This window comes from Strigops habroptila, chromosome Z (assembly GCF_004027225.2).
Source record: "Strigops habroptila isolate Jane chromosome Z, bStrHab1.2.pri, whole genome shotgun sequence".
NCBI classification, from domain to species: Eukaryota; Metazoa; Chordata; class Aves; order Psittaciformes; family Psittacidae; genus Strigops; species Strigops habroptila.
In genome coordinates, this window is record NC_044302.2 from 100,160,596 (window position 1) to 100,188,155 (window position 27,560).

Consider the following 27,560-nt stretch of genomic DNA (forward strand, 5'->3'; position numbering starts at 1 on the left):
GCTACATTTGATTCACTAATGTGGCTCCAAGGAGGCTGGTGACAGTGATGTGCATTTCTGCTGGTGTAAGATGAAAATGTGAAGTCAATTTTCTGCTTGGAAATACACTGAGCTGTAGGCTAGCTCTCAGTGCATCCTTCACTCAGCTGTGGTGCTGCTTCTGCATCTTGCGTCTTTGTTAACTGCTTCTTCTAGTCCTTGTCCAGCTCTGTTACACTTTATTAAGAAACTGAGCATGTTCTCAGGGACTGCATGGCCATAATGAACTGAAATTGTAATGAAGGGCACTGAGAGTCAGGAAGGCAAAAATACAGCCTTTTTTCCCCAGGCACATTCCCTACATGAGCAGCAAGGTAGACAACAGTCACAAACACCACGTTTTCTGCTTTGCAGGAGTTCCCTAACTTGAGTAAATACTTTTTTCTGACCTTGCCTCCCCATCAGCTTCTCTGACCAGAATCTGCCACCAGCATGGCTTGAAGGAGCTTGTTTCCTGCTGCAGATCACCAATACCTGTTATGTTACTGACATACGTAGGTATTGATTTATAACTGTGGCTGTCTGCAGAGGTCAGATGGGATTACAGGTATTTCCTAGTGCAACTCTGCAGTTTCCTTTGCACATGATTTATTTGGAAAATTGCAGTTTATTAGCTGAGTACTTCCCTGAAGTTTATAGCCACTGTATGAACGTTTTATGTGTCTGCACCTATGTGTTTGGGTGTGGTGAGAAATACCAGCATGAAGGGAATGTGCATTGCACAGTTAACACCCAGCCAGGATGAATCATCTGTGAAGAACCTGCAGTTCCCACAGGGCAGTGATAAGTGTTCTTCGCACAGATTAATACAAAAAAATTATGTAAAATAGGCTTTTGGAACACATTAATTAGATGTTCCTGTGAAAAAGGAGAATTTTAAGCAGCTAGAAACAGAGCAGTGCCTGGTTTCCTTCTCCTGCTGCTAGGAAAGCCTGCGATGCTTTGCTCTGAGTGGGAGACTTGAGGTTTGATAAGAACTTAATCTACAGTCACTGTCACCTGCCCTGAGGCAGACAAGTATTGATTCTATTTTTATGTGTTTCCATTTATTCCAGGAGTTGCAGGAGCTGGGAGACTCTTCTCTCAGGATGTGATCAAAGCAATGGCCTCTATCAATGAGCGACCCATAATATTTGCACTGAGTAACCCCACAGCGAAATCTGAATGCACAGCAGAGGAAGCATATACATTAACGGAGGTATGTAACGTTCAGATATGTTCACCTATTGGCAACATAAGTGATGGAACTGTTTACTGACTGTAAGAATACAAGAACTCAATTTATTTTTTTATTATTTGGACTTACTGACATAATACTTACATAGTAGTTCAGATCTTTCTTGCCTTCTGCCAAAAAGTGAACGGAGGTGATGTGAAAAGAAGTCTTGATTTTTAAATAATGACATTTTGCAAAGCTTAAAATAGTCCAAGTCTTTGTTAGCACTTTTTAAAAGAATGACCAACAGGTGCTGTTTCATAGCTTTGTTCAATTAACTGTTTCCCACCATGCTTTTTAATTATTTTGGGTTTTAAAGATGGGGTTCAGAGCAACCTCATCTAGTGGAAGGTGTCCCTGCCTATGCCAGGGCGATGGGACTGGATGAGTTTTAAGGTCCCTTCCAATCCAAACCAGTCTGTGATTCTATGATCTTAAGTTAATACTGTAATAGAGACTAGGGGACTGTAATAGAGACTGTAAAATGTAATGGTTGAGTAAAATCCTTAAAACAGGTAATGTCCTTGCATCAGTCCAGGAATTCTGCTTTGTACTCAGTCATTTCCTAGTGTCCGCAAGTCAGAACTTTTATCATTAACAGTGACCCATGAAGACTTTGCTTCCTGTGCAGGAGTCAGTGGAGGCCCTCTGTCCTTGTGTTCCCCTCTCACAAAGCCTGTGTCTCATACACTGGCACCACCAAACACTGAAATGAGTGAACCAAGAACAGACACACCTCGTTCTGCACCATTACTTCCAAGCCATTACACTCTGGGGTGCTCGGGGGGGGTTGGAGATTGAGGGTTTTGGGTGTTTTTCAGTAACACTATCTGTGTTACTGTTTCACGAGCACCTCCTGATCTCTGTCTTTTATCCTTCTGCACTACCTTTTATATGAAACTAATCGTCTCTGAAGAGAGCTTGAGGGCAGAGAGGTGAGGGCAAGGGAGCATCAGGCAGACAGAGCACTCTAACACTGTGAACTGTTGGTAATGCCTTTCCCTTACATTGTAGGCTCCAGCTCACTGTGGATCTCTTCTTGTCAACAGGGCCTGCCAGCAGGCTTCAGGGGTGGGACTCATGAAAAGACTTCGGGGTTTTTTCCTTCTTTTTTTCTTAATGCAGTCCCAAACCAAGTGACTCATACATGAAAATGAATGGGTGGAGATCTTTCCTTGTTTCTTGATGCAGAACTGTGAACTCCTTCCATCCACCGTTAGCGTGGCTCATTTTACAGCATTGCAACCTCAGCGATGTTAGCTTAACACTGGGAAGGGTAGAACTCCATCATCTCCATTTGGCACCCAGATTCTCTTTGTTCCTGGGCCTGACAACTTAGAGGGAGCTCTTGTGAACAGGCAGTTGCAGGTCCAGAGTGAGTCCTCGGCAGGAATAACAGCCTCTGGGCAAAAGCTTTTAATAATAAATAAGAATGGTTTTAAATGAAGATGGTTTAATATGTCTCGGATAGCTTGCATTAGTCAGAATAGTGACTTGGGCAGTGTTTCAATATGCAAAATTAAATTCCAGTATCTTGGATAAAAAGTAAACAAGTGTTCATTATATAGCGAAGCCTTTAGCTGGCATAAGTAAATGTGAAACCCACTGGCATCTCTGATAGGTGAAGGAGGCCAGCAGCACTATCAGAGGGAGAATCACCCTAATTTTCACTTGCACTTTTTATGGCGTATCAACAGAGCAATAGATGTTTTAAGGGAAGAGACTCACTTGTTCCTCATGGCTGTGTGTTGAGTCCCACAAGTCAGACCTCAGGGCGGTTGTTACCAGATGCAGAAGCAAGATTAGACCGTGCTGGTTAGATTCAGTTGTGGTAACAGGTCTTCACTGAAGTAGCTGTGTGAGCATGGTGCTATTTAAAGAGTTTGTGCCAAATGGAGAGAGGAACTTTGGTTTTCTCGTGTGTTGCATCTGTATGTCCTTTTATTCATTATTTTCCATAAGTTATTGTTTATAGACATGGGTTATTTGGATGATTAAGTATTACTGGTCGGTAAATGAACGGGTCTAATTTTGTTCCATAAATTTTGTAATGTTTCTGGTTCTTTCTCCACATCTGATGTTTGTTTTCATAATGCCTTTTGGTTCTTTGAAATGTACTCAGTTTACCCCCTTTGCCCTTAAAAAAGTGTAATATTTTAACTGACAAAGGTTGTCAAGCAGTCAGGGATCAGAGCTGTCAGCCCCATGTGTCTTCTGGCCTCGGGAACAGCCTAATCCTGGTGTGAAATCTTAGGCTAAAGTAGGAGCTCAGTAAGGAAGATACCATCACTAGCCTTCTATTCCTTATTCTTTTTCCACTAGGTGGCACCTATAACAGCTCGACGATGCTTCAGTGCCCTCTGCCACTGTGTTTTGTGTGGGCTTTTGTGGTGGTTTAATTTTCATTGTCTTTTGGTCATGTCTCAAATGCATCCATACGTTTTGCTCCCTGTACAAAAAGGTTATTGCCATGGGTATGCCCTAACATTCAAACATAGTTCCTGAGTCTTTAGCCTCTTTGGTGACTTGTTTTCAAATGTAGTGGTCCTGGGGGAGCCTTAAGCGTTTTAAAGTAATGCTATTAAACCTGTTACTCAAAAGTAGAGATTTCTTTCTTACAGGGGGTTTACTGCTTGAGGAAGGGGTTTATCTGGAGGGTGTATTTCACACTCCAGGTTCTGGATTTGCTTTAATGTTTCATGCTGATTAAAATCCTTTTCAAAGGAAGGGTAAGCAAACTGCATTAGGTAAGCAAACTGCATTATTCACCCCTCTCAGAGCTCTCAGCAAGTATGATACAGCACTCCTTCCTTTCACCCTCCCACCCGTCACTAAACAAGTGCCCTTTTGTTACTGTACTTTTATTCAATCGCCTTTTGGAAGTGTCCATTGTTCAGCTGTCTTTGTGCAGTCCCTGCGTTGGTGGGTCCCGGTACATGGTTATGGTTATGATAATGATTAACACACAAATACTTTATTTTGTCTGTGTGCAGATCCTCTGAACATTGCTGTCTTAAAGAACAATGAATGATAAAACAGATTGCTCCAATTCCTTAGAAAGCAGCACAATTCAATGTGTGTGCTTGCCTCTCGCTTTCCAGATGTTTGCTACAGAAACATTGCATGTTCTGCAGCTGCAGAAACATGCAGGTGCTTACTGATTCTTGTATCTCTTCCAGGCCCTACTGGAAAGGGTGGGTTTGGTGGTTGTCATTCTAGAAACCGAGTCGGCAAGGGATTTAAGTGTGTCCTTGAATCCATTTGCATTCAGAAGGGTCATTTGCCATTTTGCTGCATGGTCGAGTACCTTCCTGGCTCAGCCCTAGAGCTGACTGGGAACTGCAGGACTCTAATGTCCCTGCATTTCATGACTCCATACTCTTGGCTCTTTAGAAGCTGCCTGACTGTGATCATTCCTCTGTTCAACAGGGCCGTTGCTTGTTTGCCAGTGGCAGTCCCTTCGAGCTGGTGACTCTGAAAGATGGAAGAATCTTCAAACCAGGCCAAGGAAACAATGCTTATATTTTTCCAGGTAATAAATAAAATCGTTAAAAATCTAATTAAAACTCATTTAATCTTTAACTCTAGGCTGTTAGCACCTCTTGTTGGGTTCCCTTGCTACACTAGGCACAGTTAGTGAAGCAGCATGAGGCATTACCAGCATTTAAATGCTTTAATTGCTTTAAAGCTGAGAATTTAATCAGCAGAATCAATGAAAGAAAGTCAGTTAAGGGTGGATGTTAGGCATGTTCAGCTACACATGCAAACATGCATACAGTGAGCTCACCCAACTGGATGTTTATAAAAACAGAAGGATGTTATTAAAGGCTTTGAAAGCTGCTGCATTCTGGGTTCTTCTGCTTGTTTTGGGGGGAAGGTAGGGGGAGGACAAAATAGGTGTTAATATGCTCCCCTCGAAGTTAAGTCTGCACAAGTGAGAGTACAAAAGAAGCTAGGGATATTTCTCTCCTTATCCTCCTTGAGCTGCTAATCTGCAACTCCTTGCTAAAAGACACCTATTAGGGTAAATGGCTAGCACACGTGCTGAGAGTTTTGTGAATGTGTGTAGAAAGCTATGGGAAGATTAATAAAAACCCCAACATTCTAGGTGACTGTCAGCTTCTCAGTAGCAGGCTCCTGTTTTAAAGTTATGTGTCCTAATTGGCAATAATTTCATTATAGGTGTGGCTCTTGCTGTGATCCTCAGCAGTGTTCGGCATATTAGTGATAAGGTGTTCCTAGAGGCTGCTAAGGTGAGTGTGGGAACAGAGTAGGCTGGTGCTTCTGACGTGATGGTGGATGGGCACGATGGGCAATTTCTCCAGTCTTGCAGAAACTCTCAGGTTTCCTGTTTGATTTCTGCTGGGTTTATCCCTCCCCAATGGGAAAAAACGGATTTTGATCAAACAAAATTGTGAAAAGTATCAGCTTCCACTACAATTTTGATTTTTTCATCCAGAAACTGAACACTCAAATAGGAAATCTGTCCACATATATGTTGCCTCCCCACCTTGTATGTCTGGCAACAGGCCTGCCCCCTCTTCTGTCCCACTGTGGGTTGCAGAGCTGGTGCTGTGGTCAGGGATACACATGGGCACAAGGCTCCCATCCTCTCCTGGCTTTCCACCTCGGAGCTGGAGCACCTACCACTGCAGAGCAGCCAGTGAATCAACTGGCCTAACACATGGGCAGTCCCACGGGCATGTTGCATTCTTATAACTTCCATGGTTATGGGTATTTCATCTCCCCAAAAAATAGGATCTTATTTTGTTTAATGCTCACAAGCAGAAGATGCTGATGTGGGAACGGACTGAAGAGTTGATCTTTGAGAATGTTGAGATTTTTGACTGCCTTTTTCTAGTGCTTTGGGAGTACTTTAGTAGTAAGAACACTGCAATTTGTTCTCCCAGGTGTTTTAGCATGTTATTGATCCCATTTGGGATGCAGTAAATATAATCCCAGACTGGCTTAGGTTGGAAGGGACCTTAAAGCTCATCCAGTTCCAAGCCCCTGCCACGGGCAGGGACACTTTCCACTAGAGCAGGTTGCTCCAAGCCCCTGTGTCCAACCTGGCCTTGAACACTGCCAGGGATGGGGCAGCCACAGCTTCTCTGGGAAAAGTCTGTGCCAGCGCCTCAGCACCCTCACAGGGAAGAGCTTCTGCCTCAGAGCTCATCTCAGTCTCCCCTCTGGCAGGTTAAAGCCATTCCCCTTGTCCTGTCCCTACAGGCCCTTGCCCAAAGCCCCTCTCCAGGTTTCCTGGAGCCCCTTTAGGCACTGGAGCTGCTCTGAGGATTTGTTTGGTTTTCTAACTCAGGCATTGTCGGAACAGTTGACTGATGAAGAACTTGCACAGGGAAGACTCTATCCTCCACTGTCTAATATCAGGGAAGTTTCTATTTATATTGCTGTCAAGGTGAGTATGAAGCATAAAAGTGGACTGTACTAAAAGTGTTTTATGTGTACATTAAGCAGCTGAATTGCACAGTATGACCCTTGAACATGAAGTGCTGGGGCACAAAATACCCAGTTCTTTATGCCTTTAATAAGAGATGCTTATAAAATGTCTGAACTCGTTGGATGCTTCAGTTTGGCAGTGATGGTGAGCCAAAGTTATGCTCCTTTGATTTCTGAAATTAAGTTTTCAGATCCCTTTGGTGTTTGTCTTTATCCAGTTTGCGAGTTCTAAGCATATTGCAGTGGAAGCGCTGGATGCTATGCGAATGTAATAAAAGGCACAAACCACATGGTGATTTAACTTTCCAGGTTATGGAATTTTTGTACGCAAACAACATGGCTTTCCATTACCCTGAACCTGCAGACAAGAACAGTTACATTCGATCAAAGGTTTGGTCCTACGAATACGAATCCTTCATGCCAGATGTGTATGACTGGCCTGAATCTAAGGTTCACTGATGCATCAGAAGATCACACTCCTCAGGCAGTATCTTCTTCTCTGCAGGGATCCCCTTTTCGGTCTGATTTAAATCATGATCTTTGAGTCCTGTAATTTATTTTCATTCATTTTGTTGTCTTTTGTTTTCTTCCCCCCCTTCCACCCTGTTTTTCACTTGACATAGATTTCCAGACTCCCAAGTACTTGATAAACTGTATGGATGATGACATCTGTCACAGGAGTGAGAGAGCTCTCCAAAATTAATTCAATGACACTGCATTTCTAGCTTAAAGCCAGCACCACACTAAAAATTCCATTAATGATGTTTTAGCAACATGTGTTTGATGGTGAACTATAGCTCTCTCATCACTGCCGATTTCCAGAATGATTTGTTTCTGCTTTTAATAATCAGTCTTCTAATTGTCCTTGTGTTGTCACACTGCATTATCTGTGACATCACCAGAGAGCATTTGTCAAACAAAAAAATAGCTTAAAACAAAAAGAACAGTCTAATTTTTTCAAGACCAGGTTGGACAGAGCCGTGGGCAATGTGGTCTAGGGCAGTGGCAGGGGGTTGGAACTTCGTGATCTTAAGGTCCTTTCCTTAAGTATATATATATAAGTATATATATTTAAGTATAACACAGACAGGTTAAACCCAAACCTGTCTGTGATTCTATGATGGGGTTTCCGTTTTGTCTGATGTTTAAAGATGGCCATGTCCAGACTCGCTTGTGGCATTGGCTGCTCTGTTTCTTTGAGTGCGCTCGGAGGAGCGTCATGGTGTGCACATGGGGAATCTGCAGCAATGTTTGTGCTTCATGTTTTCATCGTTGTGTGAAGTGTGTGAATCAGGAAAAATGTGAAACAGTTAAAATTATCGTTGGAAAGCCCAAAAATAATATTAATTGCTTAACATTTTTTAAAAACAAAGCTATGCTGTTGCATAATAGATTTTATCATGTAAAGGGCAGGATCTGAAGTAATTTACCAAAATTTTTTAGAGATTTTACAAGGAGATTTTCTGCAGCAGACTCCAAGGTGACGTACCAAAGGATTTTTGTTTCACTTGTTAATTTTTTCACAGTTCTGTTTCTTCCAAGTTTAATTGTTTTTTCCCTTGCATACCCATTTCTCACAAAGACTTGTGTGTGATGTTTTCACGACATTGCAGACTCAAAAACTCCTAAGTGGACTCAGTTGCCACGTCGAACAAACGCCCCACAGGCAGCTGATGAAGCTGGAACAGAAAATGTGACAGGCAGCTATTGACACACACATATACACAAGTCTGAATGTTTCCCGTGGTCTGTGTCTGGTATATTTGGTTCAGTTTGAATACTGGACTCGAAAGATCTCATGCTTATAAGCTCCAAGCTGATCACTTCATCTTCCTCGCTCCATTTACATTAATTTGTCAGGGGATTTTTTTTGCATGAAAACAAAATGCAAGTTGAATTTTTCCTTACAATAAGTAGTACTGCACATTTGCTGCAGATACCACAATGTGCGTTCCTTTCTGTTTTGTTTAAACCAGGTCTGAGTGCCCTCCGTCACTTCGTATTAGCAGGCACAGATACACACTGGTAGTTATGGTCTGTGACTTCTCCTAATCTAATCTCTGTAACAAGAAAAATGGTATATCAGGAACAGAAATGAAGTTAATGTGCTGCTCCATTGTTTTCTGCATCAAGGCAGAAAAAAACCCCAAAACTAAATAAATAGACATAACAAGGCTATAGTGGCAAACTTGAAGCCAGGTTCCAATGTAGTAGTGATGAAATAAAGCTTGCTCAGGACTTACTCATGGCAGGCACCTCTCTCATAGGCTCATTTATATCGGAAAATGCAGTCTCCACAGGGTAGGACTGAAACAGAAAAGGGAAAATAATGTTACCCCCTTAGACATGGGCTCTGTCACTTACTGCCTAGTCTTTGATTTTAAAATCATGTCCATGTATTAGATAAAAAGAGTAAACTTTGGGAAGGCTTTACCTAAGTGAGGAAAGAAGACTGATTATATAAACACAGAAAATAGTGATGTGGAGAAAAGACCGTGTATTCGAACTGTGGTAAGGTGCTGTCTGGTGGGGCTTGAAATACTGCATTGCCAAATTGGGTGACGTACGTGGTTTGCAACTTGTATATTTAAGTATATATACAAAAAAGACCAACACACACATAGGATGTTTTTACAGAGGATGCTTTTTTCCCCCATCTATTTTTGCTATGCCTGGTTTTTATTGTATTTAAATCTGTGATCTTTCTGAAAAAGTATTTATTTAGTGTACAAATTATTTTTGCCTCCTGAAAATTCAACTCCAGCTGATGCCTGTTGTAGTGCCAGTGGAGTTCTGCATCATTAGATTCAAGTACATTGGGAATGCATGCTTCCCCATGTATGCCCACATACTGATCAGGCAAGACGAGTAACAGAAATGTCCCATGCACTGATCTTGTGTCCTGGCTGAGAACGATCACAGAGTAAGGGCAGTCAGTCCAGAAATATAACTGTTGTCTTAAAGAATAAAGATCTGCATCCATCTGTTCAGTCTGATCATTTTTTTCAGGCAAGAAGTGCAGTCACAGTCCATGACCAGCGGGCACTGGTAGTACCTGTGAAAACCTGGTGCTTGCAAAAATAGCAATACCTGTGTGCAGCAGGAGTCTTGCTTTGGGCAAGAGTGAATTCCGTTCCCAGGGGGAGCTCCCGCGCTTGAAACTGGCAGTGGCTGCTATGAAGCTCAGGGAGGATGCCTGTTTTGAGCAGTGCAGTCCTTTCCCTTCCTGGCACAGGCTCCCTGCTGTCTTTAAGCAGATGCCGAGAGGGATTGTTCAGAACTGGCTGTCAGTGGGATCTTCCCAAGTACAAATGTTCCTGCATAAATTTTCTGGAAATACCACTGCACAGGTGAGGAAAAAACAGTCTTTAGCTGGCTCTGAGGCTCCACTTAGCATCCAGCCCTGCCCTCATCTGCAGATGTGCTGGAGCTCTAGAGCAGACTGTCTCTCTTTAACCTGTCCCAGTTTCTGCAGCTAACTGGTACCAGTTAGACCTCCTCTGTGCATCCGCACTTGTGGACACAGTTTAACCAGGTTCTGTCTGGCTCTTGCAATAGAGACATGGTAGAATTTTACCTACAATGTACAGCCGCTGTTTTCCCTTAGCAACAAGTAACACGTCAGCTCACAAATGTTTAAGTGCATTTCACTCTCCCTGTCATCTTTTACAGGTTCTTTTTTTCTTTATATAAAATATATAGATTCATTTTTTTTCAGTTTTGAGTATTCTTCAGATCCAATTAATCTTTCAATTAATTACAACTGCTACTCTTGCCGTTTAGTAAGGAATCGCAGTACCATTTTCATATTTTACTTAACCTGATTTTTTCTATTTTATGGCTTGTTCAAAAGCATTTACTGATCTTTATCTATACAGAAAACTCTTACGCAGTATGCAAAGGGAAAAACTTGTCACCAGGATGCATTTTGTAATGTTACATACCGTAAGCTAAAAAAACATATTGCCTAAAGGATGACTAGTGTTCTAGCTCCTCACACAGGGACTTTTCCCCTCCAAGTGGTACAGAAGTCTGTCTTTCCCACCTCTTCTGTGAGGATACTACCGTACACTTCTGAGAGGATGAGGAACTCCCACTGAGGTCAGTAGCTTGGTCTTTTCCAGGACTTGCTTCCGTAAAATCAACAGGAGCAGGACTGAGCCTCATGGCAGCAATGTACAGAAACGTCCAGGGAAGGAGAAGGAAGGTAGCTAAGGGAGTGCAGCCTTTTTTAATAAAATGTCCGTGTTCTTGTTCAAAGATGTTACAAAGATTTGTGTGTTCCTGAAGCATATGCCCACAACTGACATGTAGAGGAAGACTGTTAAAAATGCGGTGTCTGGTAGATTTTAAACCCCAAATGTGACTGTTGCATAAGTTCTCGGTTATGTTCGTGAACAGTGATGTTTCATGATGTTGTGTTTGTTTTTTCCAAGCTTAAAAGAAAGCCACACTGTACCTGCAGATCGGTGTTTAACAGGTTTCCTGTGGTAGGTGCGTGTCTTCTCTGTACTGTTGTTTCCAGCACGCTCTTTTATGGGAGAAGGTAAAGTAACTCTTTGTCACGCTCCTCTGGTAGTAACTGCAAAGATAAGTGATACTCCTTTTAGTTTTTCACTAGCAGCCCTATTTGGTGACTACTCCTGTAGGAGAACGGGGATTACTGGTATACAACTACAACTGTGAATCGTAGTTCAGCTGACTCTGGGCCTCAGTAAATCCAAGTTGTCATCTTCCATTTGCTCCGGGTTGTCTTGACTTCAAAGGTGCAGGTTTGAGCACCTCTGTCATTCAAATAAAGGTATCTGTGAGACTCTCAGATTGGACTGTAAGTTTGGACTCCCATTCTGTCTCAGCTATAAATGCTATTCCCGAGTTTAAGAAAACCACTGTTGTTTTTGAACTCTTTTTAAGGGCATGCATACTGCTATTGCATTTTGTAACAGCCATATGTAACAGGCAGGGACTGGTGTTACACTGAATTCTGGAGCAAGGAGAAAATCTAGAGCAGAGCTCTAATTGCACCCAAATGGCTGATGAATTTGAGAGATGTAATTCAGTTGCTGTTGTTGAAGGAACATCTAATTCTGTATGGATCTACACTGACCTACTTACCTGCTTCCAAAAAACTCACTACCATGGTATCGGGAAGCCTGCAGATGTTCTGGGTGAACAGCAAGGAAAATCCAGCTTTAGACCTCTGCTTCCTACCGTTGCTTCCCAAACCACAGCACTCCATGATGATGCAGCTTACTCGTGCCTGCTCCGGGGGAAAATGTTCATGGGGATTAATCCGGAACCTGCTGGCACAGTGGACCATGGCTCATGTAAAAAGCTGCCTCGCATCAGACGTTCTGTGTGTGGTGCAGAAACCTGTGGTGTGCGTTTGTATTCCCTGCGCGCAACGTCGGCGCTGGATTGCACTTAACTCTCCAAGTATCTTTGACTCACCCATCCTTTAAGTAGCTTCTTCCTAATGGAAATAAAAATACTTTTAGGACTACACAGACATGGTAAGATGGCCAGTTTGTCAATAAATGTCAAAATAATCCACGTTTATTTCTACTTTGAGCATATCTACCTTACACAAATAAATGTAAGTCTACTGGAGTGCTTGTGAGAACAGTTCTAGCCTCATCTGTCCAGGCTTGGCTTTACCTGGGAGGGTCATTGCTCAGCTGAAACTAAAATTGTATTTAAATGTAAACTGGTTGGGGATTTTTCTTCCTTTATAATGTTGTAACTCTATATTGAAATGTGTGTTCTGGTCTTCTATTTTCTTAGTAAAATGCATTCCCTTTGCTTAAATTACATTTGATATTGTTTATTCCGTGAGAATAACACTTGACCTATATGGAATGATTACATTCCTATATGGAATGATTACATCCGTACATGATTACGGATGGTTTGGTTTCTTTTTTCCCCTTTTTGTCCCTTGCAAATGACCACAGAATCCCAGGCTGGTTTGTGTTGGAAGGGACCTCAAAGCTCACCCAGTTCCAACCCCCTGCCACGGACAGGGACACCGTCCGCTAGAGCAGGTTGCTCCAAGCCCCATCCAGCCTGGCCTGATCAGCCAACAAAACAGGTAGTTAGGCTGTAGGTGATGCAATTCCAGTTTTTATTTCAAAACAGCTTTTCCAGACCATTTGGTTGTTTCACTGCACTTTCAAAGAAGCCCTTTGTAAAGGGGCTTAAAGAATTGTTTCGTTTGGAAAAGACCATGGAGTCCAACCATTCACCAATCACTGCCAAGTCCACAGCTGAAACCTAGCAAGCATACTGTTGTTATCATCCAGGTGGTTTGGAAAAGCCGTCAGTGAAACTGCACGGATGTTGGAGCAATCTCATCACAGTATCTGCACCACATCCTAAAACTGTGGTACCCATCTTCAAAACGGGTTTGTCTTCCTTGAGCTTCACCTTCTTTCCCTTGAGGCCACCACACGGGGGTAACATCAAGTGTCCTACAGAGCCCAACATACCCTCACAGCACACAACATCACCTCCAACCCCATCCTTTTTGGGATGCTGGTGCTGAGGCGCTGGCACAGACTTTTCCCAGAGAAGCTGTGGCTGCCCCATCCCTGGCAGTGTTCAAGGCCAGGTTGGACACAGGGGCTTGGAGCAACCTGCTCTAGTGGAAGGTGTCCCTGCGCGTGGCAGAGGGTTGGAGCTGGATGAGCTTTAAGGTCCCTCCAACCCAAATCAGGCTGGGATTCAGTGAATCATGGAATACATCAAATATGCTCCTAGGTAGCTGTTGAACAGAATGTTTTAAAGACATCCATGCCAAGCGTGCATTGAGATAGGATTATGCATATTAGCATCGCTTTCATTAACAGTTTAATTTAGAACCAATTATCTCCGACTGCTGTTAAAGGTTACATGGCCCCTCAAACCAACCCTGAGGGGGCTACACACGGGTTTGCACAGACACAAACAGCCCCAGCCCGGCCCGCGGCAGAGCCGGGTCCCCCCCACCGGGCCGCGGCCGGAGCCGGGACCTGCCGCAAAGCAGCGCCCGCCCCGCCCGGCCCGCAGAGCCGCCTGGGAGAGCGCGGAGGGGCCGGGCCGCGCCGCGGAGCGGGGTAGGCCGGGGAGCGGGGCGGCTCTGACTAAACCCTCCCGAACCGCGGCCTCGGGACCCCGCGGTACCCACCCGCCTGCCCCGGGCCGTTCCCGCCGGGTGAGGGCGGTGCGGGGGGTTCCAGCGGAGCTCGGGAGGCTGCTGGCGAGATGTGGCTCTGCTTTTGCACCGGGGAGAGCGAGAAGAACGTTCATCGCTGGGTTCGGGGGTGATGGGCATCATCCTTTATCCTGCTGCGCTCCGGGGAGACCCCCCCTGCAGTCCTGGTCCAGCTCTGGGGCAACAGCACAAGAGGGACGTGGAGCTGCTGGAGCGAGGCCAGAGGAGGCCCCGGAGCTGCTGCGAGGGCTGGAGCAGCTCTGCTCTGGAGCCAGGCTGAGAGAGCTGGGCTGAGGCAGCCTGGAGAAGAGAAGGCTCCTGAAGGGGACACCTTAGAGCAGCTCCACTGCCTAAAGGGGCTCCAGGAAACCTGGAGAGGGGCTTTGGACAAGGGCCTGTAGGGACAGGCCAAGGGGAATGGCTTTAACCTGCCAGAGGGGAGATTGAGATGAGCTCTGAGGCAGAAGTTCTTCCCTGTGAGGGTGCTGAGGCGCTGGCACAGACTTTTCCCAGAGAAGCTGTGGCTGCCCCATCCCTGGCAGTGTTGAAGGCCAGGTTGGACACAGGGGCTTGGAGCAACCTGCTCTAGTGGAAGGTGTCCCTGCCCGTGGCAGGGGGTTGGAACTGGATCAGCTTTAAGCTCCCTTCCAACCCAAACCAGTCTGGGATTCCATGATTCTAACACAGCTTTCCAAAGGTTGTCTTGCTCATACACACCAGCCGGACACTACAGCTGATACATCCACCACTGGGCAGCTGATCGCATAGGTCATTGAGCTGCAGTGGGTGTCCTGCGGTCTGTCACACAGCTCTCTGACTACGTAAGCTTTGGTAATGTTTAATTTTCCACTTAACGCTGAGATGTCAAACAAGCTTTCAAAGGTGCCGTTGCAAAGGCAAAGTAAATCAGGTCGCTCCTGCCTCGTGCGGTCTCGGAAGTTGTTTTGAGGGGAGCAGATCTTTCACCTCTGCGTTGTTGGGCTGCCCACTTCTGACATCCAGTAACGACGTTTAAGTGTCAGCAGTGGCTGTGCTGTCAGTCATTCCGAAACCGCTTTTAGAGGAAAGCGCATGCAGGAAAATTCAAAGTTTAAAGAAGAAGAAGGAAGTAATAGTGTGTTTAAAGATTTGAGCGTTTCCAACTGGATAGGGCTGCGTCTTTAGGTAATGAAGAAAGGTCTTATGTTTGGGCTGTTTGCAACCTTCCACTGAGTAATTTTCTGCTTGTAAATATTGAGTTGTCTGAAAGTCCTTATTCCAGGGAGGTTTTAAAGGGGAGGGGAATTTGGTCCTAACACTAAAGTAGGGAGGATGCCTTCATTTAAAGCCAAAACATTTGTTTCTTTCCGAGCATAAATACATGTGTTCAGCAGCTCAAAATCTCTGTTCCAGGTGTCATACAGGCATACTGAGGATGTCGATGGATATAACTTTCCTCGGCACTGGCTCAGCGTATCCCTCTCCAACCAGAGGAGCATCGGCTCTGGTGCTTCGCAGGGAAGGAGAGTGCTGGCTCTTCGACTGCGGGGAGGGAACTCAAACGCAGTTCATGAAGAGCCATCTCAGAGCAGGTTGGTGCTGTGAAAGCTGTTGCGATGAGGGAAGGGGAGAGTTTCATGAGCTCCACACAAAACACTCTATTCTTGTGGCGTTTGAATACGTACTAAACGTGCATGAGCCGCTGCCCATGGGTGCAGCTGCTGAACCTGCTGTGCAGTAAATCCCTGATTGCCCTTTGGTAAAGAATTCTCTTTGAGAACCAAACTCTCCGGAATTAATGTATCAGGCTTTGTAGTTTCAAACGTGGACCACAGACCAGCTTTAAACCGGCACAGTTTCTATCTGTCTGGAGGCAGCTCTAGACAATACCTGCTGTGAGTGTTCCTCTCAGTAATTATTGTGCTTTTGTTTCCAAGAAAAGGTGTGTGAATTCATGGTCACTTTCCCATTTTGGCAAATTAAGTAGAAACTAGACTTAAGCCTTCAGCCGCTGTGATTCGCAGCCTGCAGTGGCAAGAGCAAGCTTCTGACTCTCAAGTTGTAAAGATGGAATTACCAATTATGAATAGAAAACCAGCCTTCTGCTCCTTTGAAATCTGAAGCTATCAGGGGATTTAGTGGCCAAATGGATAGATTAATTTTTTTACTAGAGTTACTGATTTTTACTTAATTGTTCTTCAATCAAAACAAAGATTCTGTTCTTCCTACTGCTGCGTCCTAACAGATGGTGGAGAAAATGCCTTACTGTGTTGATGTGGAACCTCAGCTGAGGCAGCCTGATTAAAGTACACGTGTCTGTAACGAGAGAAAATTCTGGGCTTTTGTAATCTATCAGGAGCAGGGCTCAGACACAAAAACAAAGCCCAAATCTTTTAAGTGCAGTTTTTCATCTGTTCCAAAGAAACGAGTCAGGATCTGTGGGTTTCTTGCCTTTTAAAAATGTTGAAATCAGAACTGGAAGCTTTTTGTTTTTAACTTATGTGCATTTCATGTGCTAAATTCAAAAGTAGGAACAACACAGAGTCCATGTTTCATATTAGCCTACAGTTTCCATGTAATGTGCAGAAGCATGACCACTTTCCAGCACTACTTCACTTTTTAATATAGCAGATGTCACCAGTCAGTTCTCTTCCATGCTTCTAGCACGTTTTGCTTAGAAGGAACTAAAACGTCTGTCTTGGCAGTCTTTGGCAAATCAAGCCAAAATAAACCTGGTGTGGAAACTTACCACTGCTGTGGAAAAAAAACCCTGTGGTTTGGGATTTATTTCTTAAACACTAATTTTATATTAATTTCCCTCTTTCCTTGCATTTCCTACTTCTTGCCCCAAAGTGATTATTTCTGCGTTGCTGTGCTCATTTATTTTCCTGGGTTTTGTTCTTCTGGTTTGTTTTTCTTTCCCTGTTGTTCTGATCAACAGGCAGAATTACCAAGATCTTCATCACTCATCTTCATGGTGACCACTTTTTTGGACTTCCTGGCCTGCTGTGTACAATTAGCCTCCAAAGCAGCCCTGACTCAGACAAACCACCTCTGGATATTTATGGACCATTAGGGCTGCGAGACTTCATCTGGAGGAGTATGGAGCTCTCCCACTCACAACTTCTCTTTCCCTACACTGTTCATGAACTGGTACCTACGCGGGACCAGTGCCCTGCAGAAGAATTCAAAGAGTTTTCTTATGTGGGCAGAGATGAGATACCTCCCGAGGGAGCACAAGGGAGAATACTCCATCTGGATCCAGTAGAAGACTCTTACTTGCTGCTTGAGGATGAGCAGCTGGTTCTGAAAGCATTTTGCCTATTTCACCGCATTCCTTCCTTTGGCTTTGTGGTGCAAGAGAAGCCCCGGACCGGTAAACTCAATGTACAGAAACTGAAAGACCTTGGTAATTACTTTGACTTGGTTTTTGTCTTCTTAAGTATTTTAAATGCCTAAATGCGGGTGTTCAAGCTGAGTAGCAACTCTGATTTTCAGCAAATGGAACAAAATTGCGTTCACAGGCAGTTGAAATCTTTTTGTGACCACCCTTTGTAGGGGTTCTAGCAAATTAGAGCTGATGTATGTCTCCATAACCATTTTAATTCAATTTTCCATTTTCTATGAAAGGCGTTTTAATGCTTCATGTTGGGATGTAACAGTAGTGCCATTTAATCTTGTCATACAGAGAAGAGCAAACAAGTTCAGATGTTCAAGTTTTAAAAGCACACCGTGGCTTTCAGGGAAATGTATCTGCATTTCAGGGCCAGTGTATCTGCATGGCTTTACTGACTTTAATATGGAGAATATATAATATGGAGAATATATAATATGGAGAATATAGCTTTCCTTCAAACACATTTCCTGCTAATGTTATAAGCTCTTTATTTGTATGAAGCATGTGAAGTGTCAATTGCAATTTATATTTCTGTTTATATTGAGGTGGTATGTTTTCAGTGAGACAGCTCTATATTTAAAGGTATATAATATATAGAGGTATATAATATATAGAGGGTATTTCTTCTTATTTTCTTGTTTTTAAACCTGACACTTGTTATAATACTTATGGGCTCTTTTGCCTTTATTTACCAGGAGTTCAACCAGGTCCTTTATATGGGAAGCTGAAGAGTGGAAGTGCAGTTGTTCTAGAAAATGGCCTAACAATTTCTCCTTCTGATGTCTTAGAAGACCCTATTCCTGGAAGAAAAATTTGCATTCTGGGGGATTGTTCAGGGGTAGTTGGAGATGCGGCCATGAAGCTTTGCTATGAAGCAGATGTGCTGATACACGAAGCCACGTTGGACGATACCCAAGAGGAAAAGGCCAGAGAACGTGGTCATAGCACTCCAAAAATGGCTTCGGAATTTGCGAAATGGTGTAAAGTTAAGAAACTGGTGTTGACTCACTTCAGTCAGCGGTACAAACCGGCTGCACAGAGAGGAGAGGAGGATGCAGACATCACCGAACTAAAGAGACAGGCAGAGGCAGTGTTAGATGGCCAAGAAGTAACACTAGCAGAGGACTTCATGACAATAGAAATTCCAATGAAAAAGTTAAAATTATAGTGTTAGCAAGCTCGGTGTGAAGACATAAAGTAGGATGGTGTTGGGTAGCACTATGGTTCTGGTATCCAACTGTGGCACACAGAGAACTTGCAAACTGGAGACACTACGGGGTACAGTTGTGTTTCTTTTGTAAAGCAAGAAAAAAGGATACTCAGATGTCTGGAACTTGGAATAAATTCATAATAGATGGTTTCAGACACCCCAGAAACTGAATGTGTAGGCTGGTCCTGCCTCCTTTTCTTTGGACCACAGATTCCTACAGCAGAGCACTGGATCGTTTGGCTTAATTCAGCCCTTGGGAAGGTCTGTGTTCTGCAGCAGAATTTAAGATACCTTACCTGTTACAAGCTTTTGAGTAACATCTATTTCAAACTTGTATACAGTATTCTGTAACTGTAACCCTATTTCTATATAAGAGGACTGTCACACTGGAACTAATAAAGTATAGCTTCGCCAAATGGTTGTAACTTGGGTGTTGCTACTGCTGAAGTTGAGGAGCTCTTCTAATTCTCCCTTTGCATATGAAGTTTCCTCATAAATAAATACAGTTTAGGCTTCCTTGAAAGTGAATCACTCTTTAACAGTTTGATTCATTTAAAGCTCTGAGGCGTGAGCCCTAAGTTTGCATACCTGTTCCCTGCACCAGTGAAGTTTTAGAAGTATTCTCTGGAAGTCTTTAGCAGATGACAAGTAGCCTTTCCTCAAGTGTTCCTCCAGGTGCATTTTCTAAGACAAATTATCCTGATTAAAAGCATACTTGTGTTTGTAGAAATACCCCTCCAGGAGGAATTTCACTTATGTGTCACTCAGTCTTGTTTCTGCAATGACTTTATTTTATCAGTTAAGGGACATACAGACCAACTTTATCTTCTTTTCTTCCTGCCTTGAAACCAACTAGAAGTGTCCCAAATTCTAGCTTACTTTTTCTGGTTTAAAGTAAAAATTGGTGGTTTTGAACCCTAAATCTGTTTCTCCCAGCATAGATTTCCTGAAAGATGGAACACTTCAGAGCTTTCTAATAAACGCTGAAAACTCTGGCAGGTGTAAGTACAGCTGCTGTGTCTGTGCTTGTACTTTGTTGCCCTGATGGTAATACAGATAGAAAACAAATCCCTTTTAATATACCATTTCCCTTCCTGCTTTAAATGTCAAATAACAAAGCTCCAAAACCTGAGAACACTCCGCTCTGTAAAGATCTCTTGCCTCTAGATAGAGCACTGTGTGCTGTGTGCACTGTGGTAATCCTCACCCAGACCAAGCTGCGGAGGTGAGGAAGTCAAATCCTGCAGCTTACTTTGGATATTAGTCATGTTTTCTTCACTGAGAGTGTTCTTGGCTGTAATTAACCAAAAGTCTTCAAAGGAAGAGTGTGATTTCCTACTGTTTAACTAAATGAATGCAATTGAATTTGACCTCTTATCCCCACCCTGCAAACAGACTCTGTCTTACCTGCTGTTATGGTAACTCTGAACTGAATTACACCAACATTAATATTTTGTGCTTCAAATTTAGAGGGTGGTTTTGGTTTCTTAAAAGAAAAAAACTCTTGAGAAGAGCTCTGATTTGAAGAACACGACTTCTGGAGCAGAAACTCTCTGATCTCTCTGACTCCTCTCTTAAAAATGGTACAAAGCAGGCAGAATCTGCAGATCATGCACTGGCACGTTCTTTCACCCCATAAATTGTTTTTCTTTTGTAAGATAAAAATGAATATGAGGTCCAGAGATCTTGATATTCATGCTGCTTTATGTATTCAGAAGCTGAGCAGACTCCAGCTATCCTATGGTTCTTAGAATGAAAGAATAACTTTCTTTGTGTCCTGACCCGCTCTGCTACATCTGTTTCCACACTGGAACAACCAAAAATTCCTATGTCTAAGACATTCACAGTTGTGATATGAAGTTTAGGGAACAACTTCAAGGCTTTGTGGACACCACCTGCATGTGACAAAATCAAAGGATGGAAATAAAACCAGGGGACAGCCCAAAAGCCTATGGAACCTGTGTGCATGCACCACTGCAGCTCACCTCCCCGCAGTGCTGATACTGCTGCTCCAGAACTGGGTTATCCATCCCGGCAGTAAATACAGTTTTGCATTCATGTGGTTAGTTAATTGCTGTGAATTCAGGAGTATCTTCAGTTCCCATTCAAATGACAGAGGGTGTGGGTAGATGCGTGAGCTGAATCCACGGTGCAGGCTCCTGGTGTGGAGGAAGCCTCACCTCTCTGTGCCCTGCAGTCCCAGTGTCCCCCGTGGTCCAGCTCAGTGTGCTGGTCAGCGCTTGCCTAGCTAAAACCACGCTGTTTCTCAATAGCCTGCAGGAAAACAGCCTCTGGGCTCATTTTCTGCTAGATTACTGAGTCACTCAGTGAGCTGGCTTGCTGCATGAGTTGAACGAAGGAGGGTGTAGAAGTGCTGGGCCAGAACTGCTTGGGAGCCCCAGTTTTAACCATAGTGAGCTGATACATCGTGTTGGTCCTACCATATCCTAAATAATCTAAATATCATAAATAGCTACGTCCTAAATATGTTTTAGGATCTAAATCCTAAATAAGAATGGGTCAATTTGGTTAAAGAACAGAAAGGTGAAAAGCATATCAAATTAAAGCAGCAGGCTGTGTCTTCAAGTGTCAGGTCAGGGGACTTAGCTGCATAGAACTGATGTGTTAGTGCAATTTTTAGGGCTGTTTCTTGTGTATGGAAAACCAAGGGAGGAAATGCTCATTTCGCCTAAGCTGAGAAGAAAAGCTGCAAGGTGCCTGGTCTGTGTTTAAGGCCAAGTTAACTATATAGCTGTCAGTGTCCTTCAGGTGCTTAAAGGGGCTCCAGGAAACCTGGAGAGGGGCTTTGGACAAGGGAGGTAGGGACAGGACAGGGGGAATGGCTTTAACCTGCCAGAGGGGAGATTGAGATGAGCTCTGAGGCAGAAGCTCTTCCCTGTGAGGGTGCTGAGGCGCTGGCACAGACTTTTCCCAGAGAAGCTGTGGCTGCCCCGTCCCTGGCAGTGTTCAAGGCCAGGTTGGACACAGGGGCTTGGAGCAACCTGCTCTAGTGGAAGGTGTCCCTGCCCGTGGCAGGGGGTTGGAACTGGATGAGCTTTAAGCTCCTTTCCAACCTAAACCAATCTGGGGTTCTGTTCTATGATTCTATGACTTTTTAAAATGGTTTGGTTTTGGTATGTTGGTGAATGAGGGTACATCTAGTGCTGGAGTTATGTGAAATTCCTTTATTTCCAATTTAATATATTTTAGTATTTGTAATCCAGTTACAGTTGTCTCTTGCTTAGCAGAACCATGTGTCTTTGCTTACCCTGGTCCTCTCCTCTCTCGAAGTCTGGATACTAAATTACTTCATAAATCTGACTGCTAGTGAGACTTGGATTAAATTAATGGGAACATCTGTACCAGTCAGGACTGACAAATTTAGACCATAAATTGTCTGTTTTTCCAAATGAGTTTATCTTTCCATTAACCAGTTGTTAACTACTGGAGAACAGAATTCCTTTGCATTAAAATATATCTGCCAGAGAGCATTTCCTCTGACAGCAGATAAAGGACTCTGGTCTGGTCCTGTAGGGATCTGGAGGCTGTTTTAACAAGTTCTGGGTCTGTAAATGAAGATTATTTTTTTTTGTTTTTAGCTTTGAATAACTTATTTTAAACATTCTTCTGCTTTCCTGGTCGAGTTCCGCTAAGTTTGGTTCCTTTTTTTAGCTCATACCAGCAGAGGGACTTGATAAACTGCGAAAGCAGCATTTTATGGTACAGGAAAGAGGAGGAGAGAGGAAATCAGATGTGAAGAGTTTTGTAACAGCAGAGATGTTCCTGTTTTCTACGTGTAGCTGCTAACAGGATGGATGGGCACCAACCGAATTGACTGAGGGTGAATCTTCCTTCTCCTGAGGTCTGCATGAACTTGCAAAAAACATTGGGAAACGAGCTCCCCACAGCACAGGAGTGGTTTACTGCTCCAAGTGTGGTGCAGTCTGTGTGCAGGGTAGAGAGCTGAAGATCAAGTCTGGGCTCTAAATCCCGCTGGGAAAGGGATCCTTGATGCCAGAGGTGGCTCAACCTTCGGTATCAACCAGTGGGACGCTTCATCTGGCAATGCAGGAGAAACGCGATCTTCATTTGGGAGCATTTTTATTGTGTTTTAAAGACTTTGAATAGAATTTGCTCTTAGTGAATTATGTTAATTTATAAGGAAAAGGATATTAATTATTTACCTCAGATGGTTTCATTCTAGAAATCTAATTTCTGGCGAGGTGGTAGTTTGGATCCAGGTCTCACTGAAATCAGTGGTTTGGCATGCAGTCACTGGAACAACTTAATGCTTTTTTATTAATAATAAAAATGTATTGATTGGGATATTGAGGTAGAAGAAGTTGAAGAAATTTGATCAAAGCAATGTTTTGAGGAGGGGGGCAGGGGCTATTGCTAAACCACAACACGTTGAATTGATCCTGCTAATACCAGCGTTTGATATTTGAAACGTGTTGGAGTTCAAAGGCATTCAGGTGGTTGGAAAAAGTACCTTTTTGTTGGACATGGTGTCTCTGCAGCCTTTCAGAATCACTTTAATGGCCTACAAAGGTCCCTTGCACGACCTAATTGTTGCTGGAGGAGACTGGATGGAGCAGCCTGAGGAGAAGGAGTTGGGGGTGTTGGGTGAGGAGAAGCTCCCCATGACCCGGCTTCAGTGAGTGCGCTTGAGCCCAGAACCCCCCCGTGTGCTGGGCTGCACCCCCAGAGCGTGAGCAGCAGGTCAGGGAGGGGATCCTGCCCCTCTGCTGCGCTCTGGGGAGACCCCCCCTGCAGCCCTGATCCAGCTCTGGGGCAACAGCACAAGAGGGACGTGGAGCTGCTGGAGCGAGGCCAGAGGAGGCCCCGGAGCTGCTGCGAGGGCTGGAGCAGCTCTGCTCTGGAGCCAGGCTGAGAGAGCTGGGCTGGGGCAGCCTGGAGAAGAGAAGGCTCCTGAAGGGGGGACCTTAGAGCAGCTCCAGTGCCTGAAGGGGCTCCAGGAAACCTGGAGAGGGGCTTTGGACAAGGGCCTGGAGGGACAGGACAAAGGGGAATGGCTTTAACCTGCCAGAGGGGAGATTGAGATGAGCTCTGAGGCAGAAGCTCTTCCCTGTGAGGGTGCTGAGGCGCTGGCACAGACTTTTCCCAGAGAAGCTGTGGCTGCCCCATCCCTGGCAGTGTTCAAGGCCAGGTTGGACACAGGGGCTTGGAGCAACCTGCTCTAGTGGAAGGTGTCCCTGCCCGTGGCACGGGATTGGAACTGGATGAGCTTTACGCTCCCTTCCAACATTAACCAGTCTGGGATTCTATGACATCTCCATGATTGCTTTATCAACCTCAAAACAGACAACACAGAGAGTTACCACATGTACAGTCATTTTAAGATGCCTCATTCAGATCCTGTCTGATATAATACAACATTCATGCTACGGAGGTGCATTCATCTCACTCACAACCCAGCCGCAGTGTCATCCTTGAGGATTTCCTTGTTGAATTCGCACCTTCTTCACACCTGCTTGTGGAATAAAGTGAAAGTTGCTCCAGATTTCCCTACATCCTTTCTTCTCCACTCCTAAAGCCTACATTTTTGCCTATAAAGATGTCTGCCTGTTGAAAAGATGTTTAATGCACAGCGTCAGTAATGGCAGTTTGCTGTGCCCCAGTAGTCTAAACGGGGCTTTGGTTGATGGCATGTCTTGAAAGCAAACGAGGGCCATTTCCAGTGGAAGGAAATGGAAAATATTGTATTTAGACTCATTATTCACCATTGGGAAGTATGAAAATTATACTGCTTGGCACTCAGCATGAACACTTTGCACCGTTCAGCCCCGTATTAGAGCAAATCATCTCCCTGGATGAGGGGCTGCAGCTGGGTCTGGAAGCACAAAGGGGAAAAGACTGTGATTACAGATTACAAATGACTTAATGATTTATTTGTTTTTAAATGATATACCTTGTAGAGGGCAGGGAAGTGCCGGTGTAAACGTGCCAGCATAGAGGCTGCTGTAGGCAGCCCCTGAGCACATGGATTTGCTGCTCCCTCTTGAACTGGAGCTCCCATCTCCCATCCGTAACACTTCACACACTCCAGAAACAGGTAATTTACAACACACTCAGCAAGTCCTAGGGGGAAGAGGCTTCAATTAACCTATCCAGGAAAAGATGACGAATCTAGCAGCGTTTTACATTGCTTTTCATCACTAAGATGCTCTTAAGGATGTGGAAGTGATTATAAATGACTTACTGGTGTGAGCAGGAGACTTTGGTATGGCAATATAACAAAATTTCCATCACTTAGTTCTGATCAGAGTAGCTGCCACAGTGCACCAAAACACACCAGTTATTCAGCAAATACATATTGCATTTTGCAGTGGCTATGGTGTTTTGTGCACCTTTTCCCTTCTGTTTGGCATTCTGACAATGGCCCAGCACCACAAAGCTAGAAAGATGTAACCTTCTATATTAAAACGAAAATGAATCTTTCCCTTTTCAGCTGAATTCCTTTGGAGAGTTTGCTTCTGCTGGAGGAGGTGACGAGGAATGGTGAAATGTTTGTGTTTGTGGCCCGGTGTGTTGGTTGAGGTTGGGTTTGTGGGGCTTTGCACTTTGGGAGGTTGCATTTTGCAGGGCTGTGGGTTTCTCGGGGGTAGTAATTGCAGGGCTTTCAACTTGTGGGGGTTGTATTTGAGGGCTGTGCACTTCAGGATGTTGCATCTGGGGGGCTGTGCATTTGCAGGGATGTGAGTTCATTTGGGTTGTATTTCCCAGCAATATCTCGGTGGGATCCGGAGGGACCTGGACAGGCCAGAGACGTGGAACATTGTGAACCTCATGGAGTTCAACAAGGCCAAGAGCAAGGTCCTGCCCCTGGGTCAGGGCACAAGCACAGGCTGGGGGAGACTGGATGGAGCAGCCAGAGGAGAAGCACTTGGGGGTGTTGGGTGAGGAGAAGTTCCCCATGACTCAGCTTCAGCGTGCGCTTGAGCCCAGAACCCCCCCGTGTGCTGGGCTGCACCCCCAGAGCGTGAGCAGCAGGTCAGGGAGGGGATCCTGCCCCTCTGCTGCGCTCTGGGGAGACCCCCCCTGCAGTCCTGGTCCAGCTCTGGGGCAACAGCACAAGAGGGACGTGGAGCTGCTGGAGCGAGGCCAGAGGAGGCCCCGGAGCTGCTGCGAGGGCTGGAGCAGCTCTGCTCTGGAGCCAGGCTGAGAGAGCTGGGCTGGGGCAGCCTGGAGAAGAGAAGGCTCCTGAAGGGGACACCTTAGAGCAGCTCCAGTGCCTAAAGGGGCTCCAGGAAACCTGGAGAGGGGCTTTGGACAAGGGCCTGGAGGGACAGGCCAAGGGGAATGGCTTTAACCTGCCAGAGGGGAGATTGAGATGAGCTCTGAGGCAGAAGCTCTTCCCTGTGAGGGTGCTGAGGCGCTGGCACAGACTTTTCCCAGAGAAGCTGTGGCTGCCCCATCCCTGGCAGTGTTCAAGGCCAGGTTGGACACAGGGGCTTGGAGCAACCTGCTCTAGTGGAAGGTGTCCCTGCCCGTGGCAGGGGGTTGGAGCTGGATCAGCTTTAAGCTCCCTTCAACCCAAATCAGTCTGGGATTAGAATCTAATTAGAAATTAGAATCTAATTAGAAATTAGAAACCACGGGGTTGCAGAGGTGGGGTTTTTGGGGCTGTTGTACTCCTGACCCAGCGCATTTGGGGCTGCCCTTGCAGCACCTTCATCTCCTCTCACTCTGTGTCCCTTTGGGCGCTGCGTTCCGGGGTCCCTGCGTTTGGCACCCCCCCAGCAGCGCCCCCCGCGCCGCCGGCCGACACCAACCACACAAATAACCCCCGAACGCGCCCGCCCGCCCCTCTCCGGAGCTGCCAGCGGCGCGGCAACCGCGAGTCACCGTGCGCGCAGGCGCCGGCAGCGAGGCGGCGGGGTTGGTGTTACCCGGATGTGGCGCATGCGCGGTGGCGCCTGGACGTGTCGGCGGCGGCCGCGGAGCGCGATCGGCCGGAGCCGCGGCGGCGGCGGCAGCAACAACAACAGCCCCGGCAGCGCCGCCGGTACCGGCCCCGCGCCCCTGCCCCGCCGCCGCCCCGCCGGCAGCCCGCGCAGCGGAGGGCGGGGGGGCGGAGGCCTGGCCCGCTGCGCCGCGCCGGGGCCGGCTGAGGCGAGGGACGGCTCCCACCACACCACCACCCCACCCCCCCCCGGCCATCAGCACCGCGGCCGCCGCCCCTCACCGCAGCCCCAGGCCGAGCCCGCCCGCGGCCCAGGTAACATCCGCTCTCGGCTCCCCGCCCGCCGGGACCGCCCGCGGCTCGCACCCCCCCCACCCCCCACCCCGCCGCCCTCGGACCGCCCCCCGCCCTGCGCGCCCCGGGGGCTCGGCTCCGCCGCCGCCCTCCCCGCCCCGCTTCCCCCCTGAGCGAGCGGAGAACGTGGTTCCCGCACACACACACACACACACACACAGTCCCCGCTGGCCCCGAACGTGAAGCGTTGTTGTGTTTAACCCCGGTTCTCCCGCCGCCCGTCCGCACCTAAACTTCGCTCCGGTGCCGTTCGCGCTCTTTGCGGACTCCCTCCCGTCTGCCCTGCGTGGTTTTGTGCGAGCAGGTTGGCGTTTAGCGCTTTGAAATCTGCCATCTTTGCACCACCAGCGTGCTCTGAGGTGGATTCTAGGCAGCGCGGGGCTGCTCAGCACATGGGGTGTTCCTAAGAGTGGTTCCATAAAGGTGGTTCCTTCTTGACCATCCTTCCCATCCCCGTTTCCCAGGGAGGTTTGTGACTCGGTGTGTCGTTGAGTCCTTGCCACGGGAGGCTGGTTAATTTACGGGGTTATCTAGTTGTGGGTTAGGTGTGTTATTAGTTAGAGCCCAAATTGTACCGCTTGCAAACCAGTTCTTCTCAAGCACATACAGTGGAGTGAGGAGCATGGTGTCTTTTACCACTCTTCCTAACCACTGCATGGTTAAGAACAGCATGCTGCTGTCAACAGGCAAGAGTGATTTCAGGCTCGCTGTCATCTTCTGAATCGCAAGACTCTTGTACTTGTGTTACTTTGTTCAGTTATGTAGGTAATTCTGTGCAAGGTGCTGCCC

At 45.8% G+C, this 27,560-nt stretch overlaps 3 protein-coding genes across 9 annotated transcripts in view; all 3 read left to right on the forward strand.

Moving 5' to 3' along the window:
• Nucleotides 1-7,586, forward strand: part of ME2 (malic enzyme 2) — a 32,349-nt gene extending 24,763 nt beyond the window's left edge. For 3 of the 4 annotated variants that reach the window (XM_030512565.1, XM_030512564.1, XM_030512563.1), the window contains 5 exons: nucleotides 1,095-1,237; nucleotides 4,685-4,787; nucleotides 5,438-5,508; nucleotides 6,573-6,671; nucleotides 7,022-7,586. In XM_030512565.1, coding sequence (XP_030368425.1) covers nucleotides 1,095-1,237; nucleotides 4,685-4,787; nucleotides 5,438-5,508; nucleotides 6,573-6,671; nucleotides 7,022-7,171 — 566 coding nt within the window. In that variant the 3' untranslated portion in view covers nucleotides 7,172-7,586. The remainder of the gene's footprint in view (nucleotides 1-1,094; nucleotides 1,238-4,684; nucleotides 4,788-5,437; nucleotides 5,509-6,572; nucleotides 6,672-7,021) is intronic. The other variant, XM_030512566.1, reaches the window with a different exon arrangement.
• Nucleotides 7,587-13,793: 6,207 nt separating this feature from the next.
• On the forward strand, nucleotides 13,794-18,906 carry ELAC1 (elaC ribonuclease Z 1). 3 transcript variants are annotated; one of them, XM_030512568.1, is made up of 4 exons: nucleotides 13,794-14,725; nucleotides 15,297-15,475; nucleotides 16,825-17,292; nucleotides 17,976-18,906. In XM_030512568.1, the coding sequence occupies exons 2-4, from the start codon at nucleotides 15,319-15,321 to the stop codon at nucleotides 18,446-18,448; spliced, it is 1,098 nt and encodes a 365-aa protein (XP_030368428.1). In that variant the 5' UTR covers nucleotides 13,794-14,725; nucleotides 15,297-15,318; the 3' UTR covers nucleotides 18,449-18,906. The 3 variants fall into 3 exon arrangements, with proteins under 3 accessions (XP_030368428.1, XP_030368429.1, XP_030368427.1); XM_030512569.1 differs by having other exon boundaries at nucleotides 14,507-15,068; XM_030512567.1 differs by having other exon boundaries at nucleotides 14,507-15,475.
• Nucleotides 18,907-26,392: 7,486 nt separating this feature from the next.
• SMAD4 (SMAD family member 4) overlaps nucleotides 26,393-27,560 on the forward strand; it is a 29,591-nt gene continuing 28,423 nt past the window's right edge. For both annotated transcript variants that reach the window (XM_030512688.1, XM_030512690.1), the window contains exon 1: nucleotides 26,393-26,732. The gene's annotated coding sequence lies outside the window, so the exon portion shown is untranslated. The remainder of the gene's footprint in view (nucleotides 26,733-27,560) is intronic.

Bases quoted from the DNA above. Each gene is read 5' to 3' on its own strand.
- ELAC1 (XM_030512567.1), top strand. From the start codon at position 15,265: ATGTGTTCAGCAGCTCAAAATCTCTGTTCCAGGTGTCATACAGGCATA. The intron at 15,476-16,824 runs GTTGGTGCTGTG...TCTGATCAACAG, and splicing joins GAAGAGCCATCTCAGAGCAG to GCAGAATTACCAAGATCTTC. The intron at 17,293-17,975 runs GTAATTACTTTG...TTTATTTACCAG, and splicing joins ACAGAAACTGAAAGACCTTG to GAGTTCAACCAGGTCCTTTA.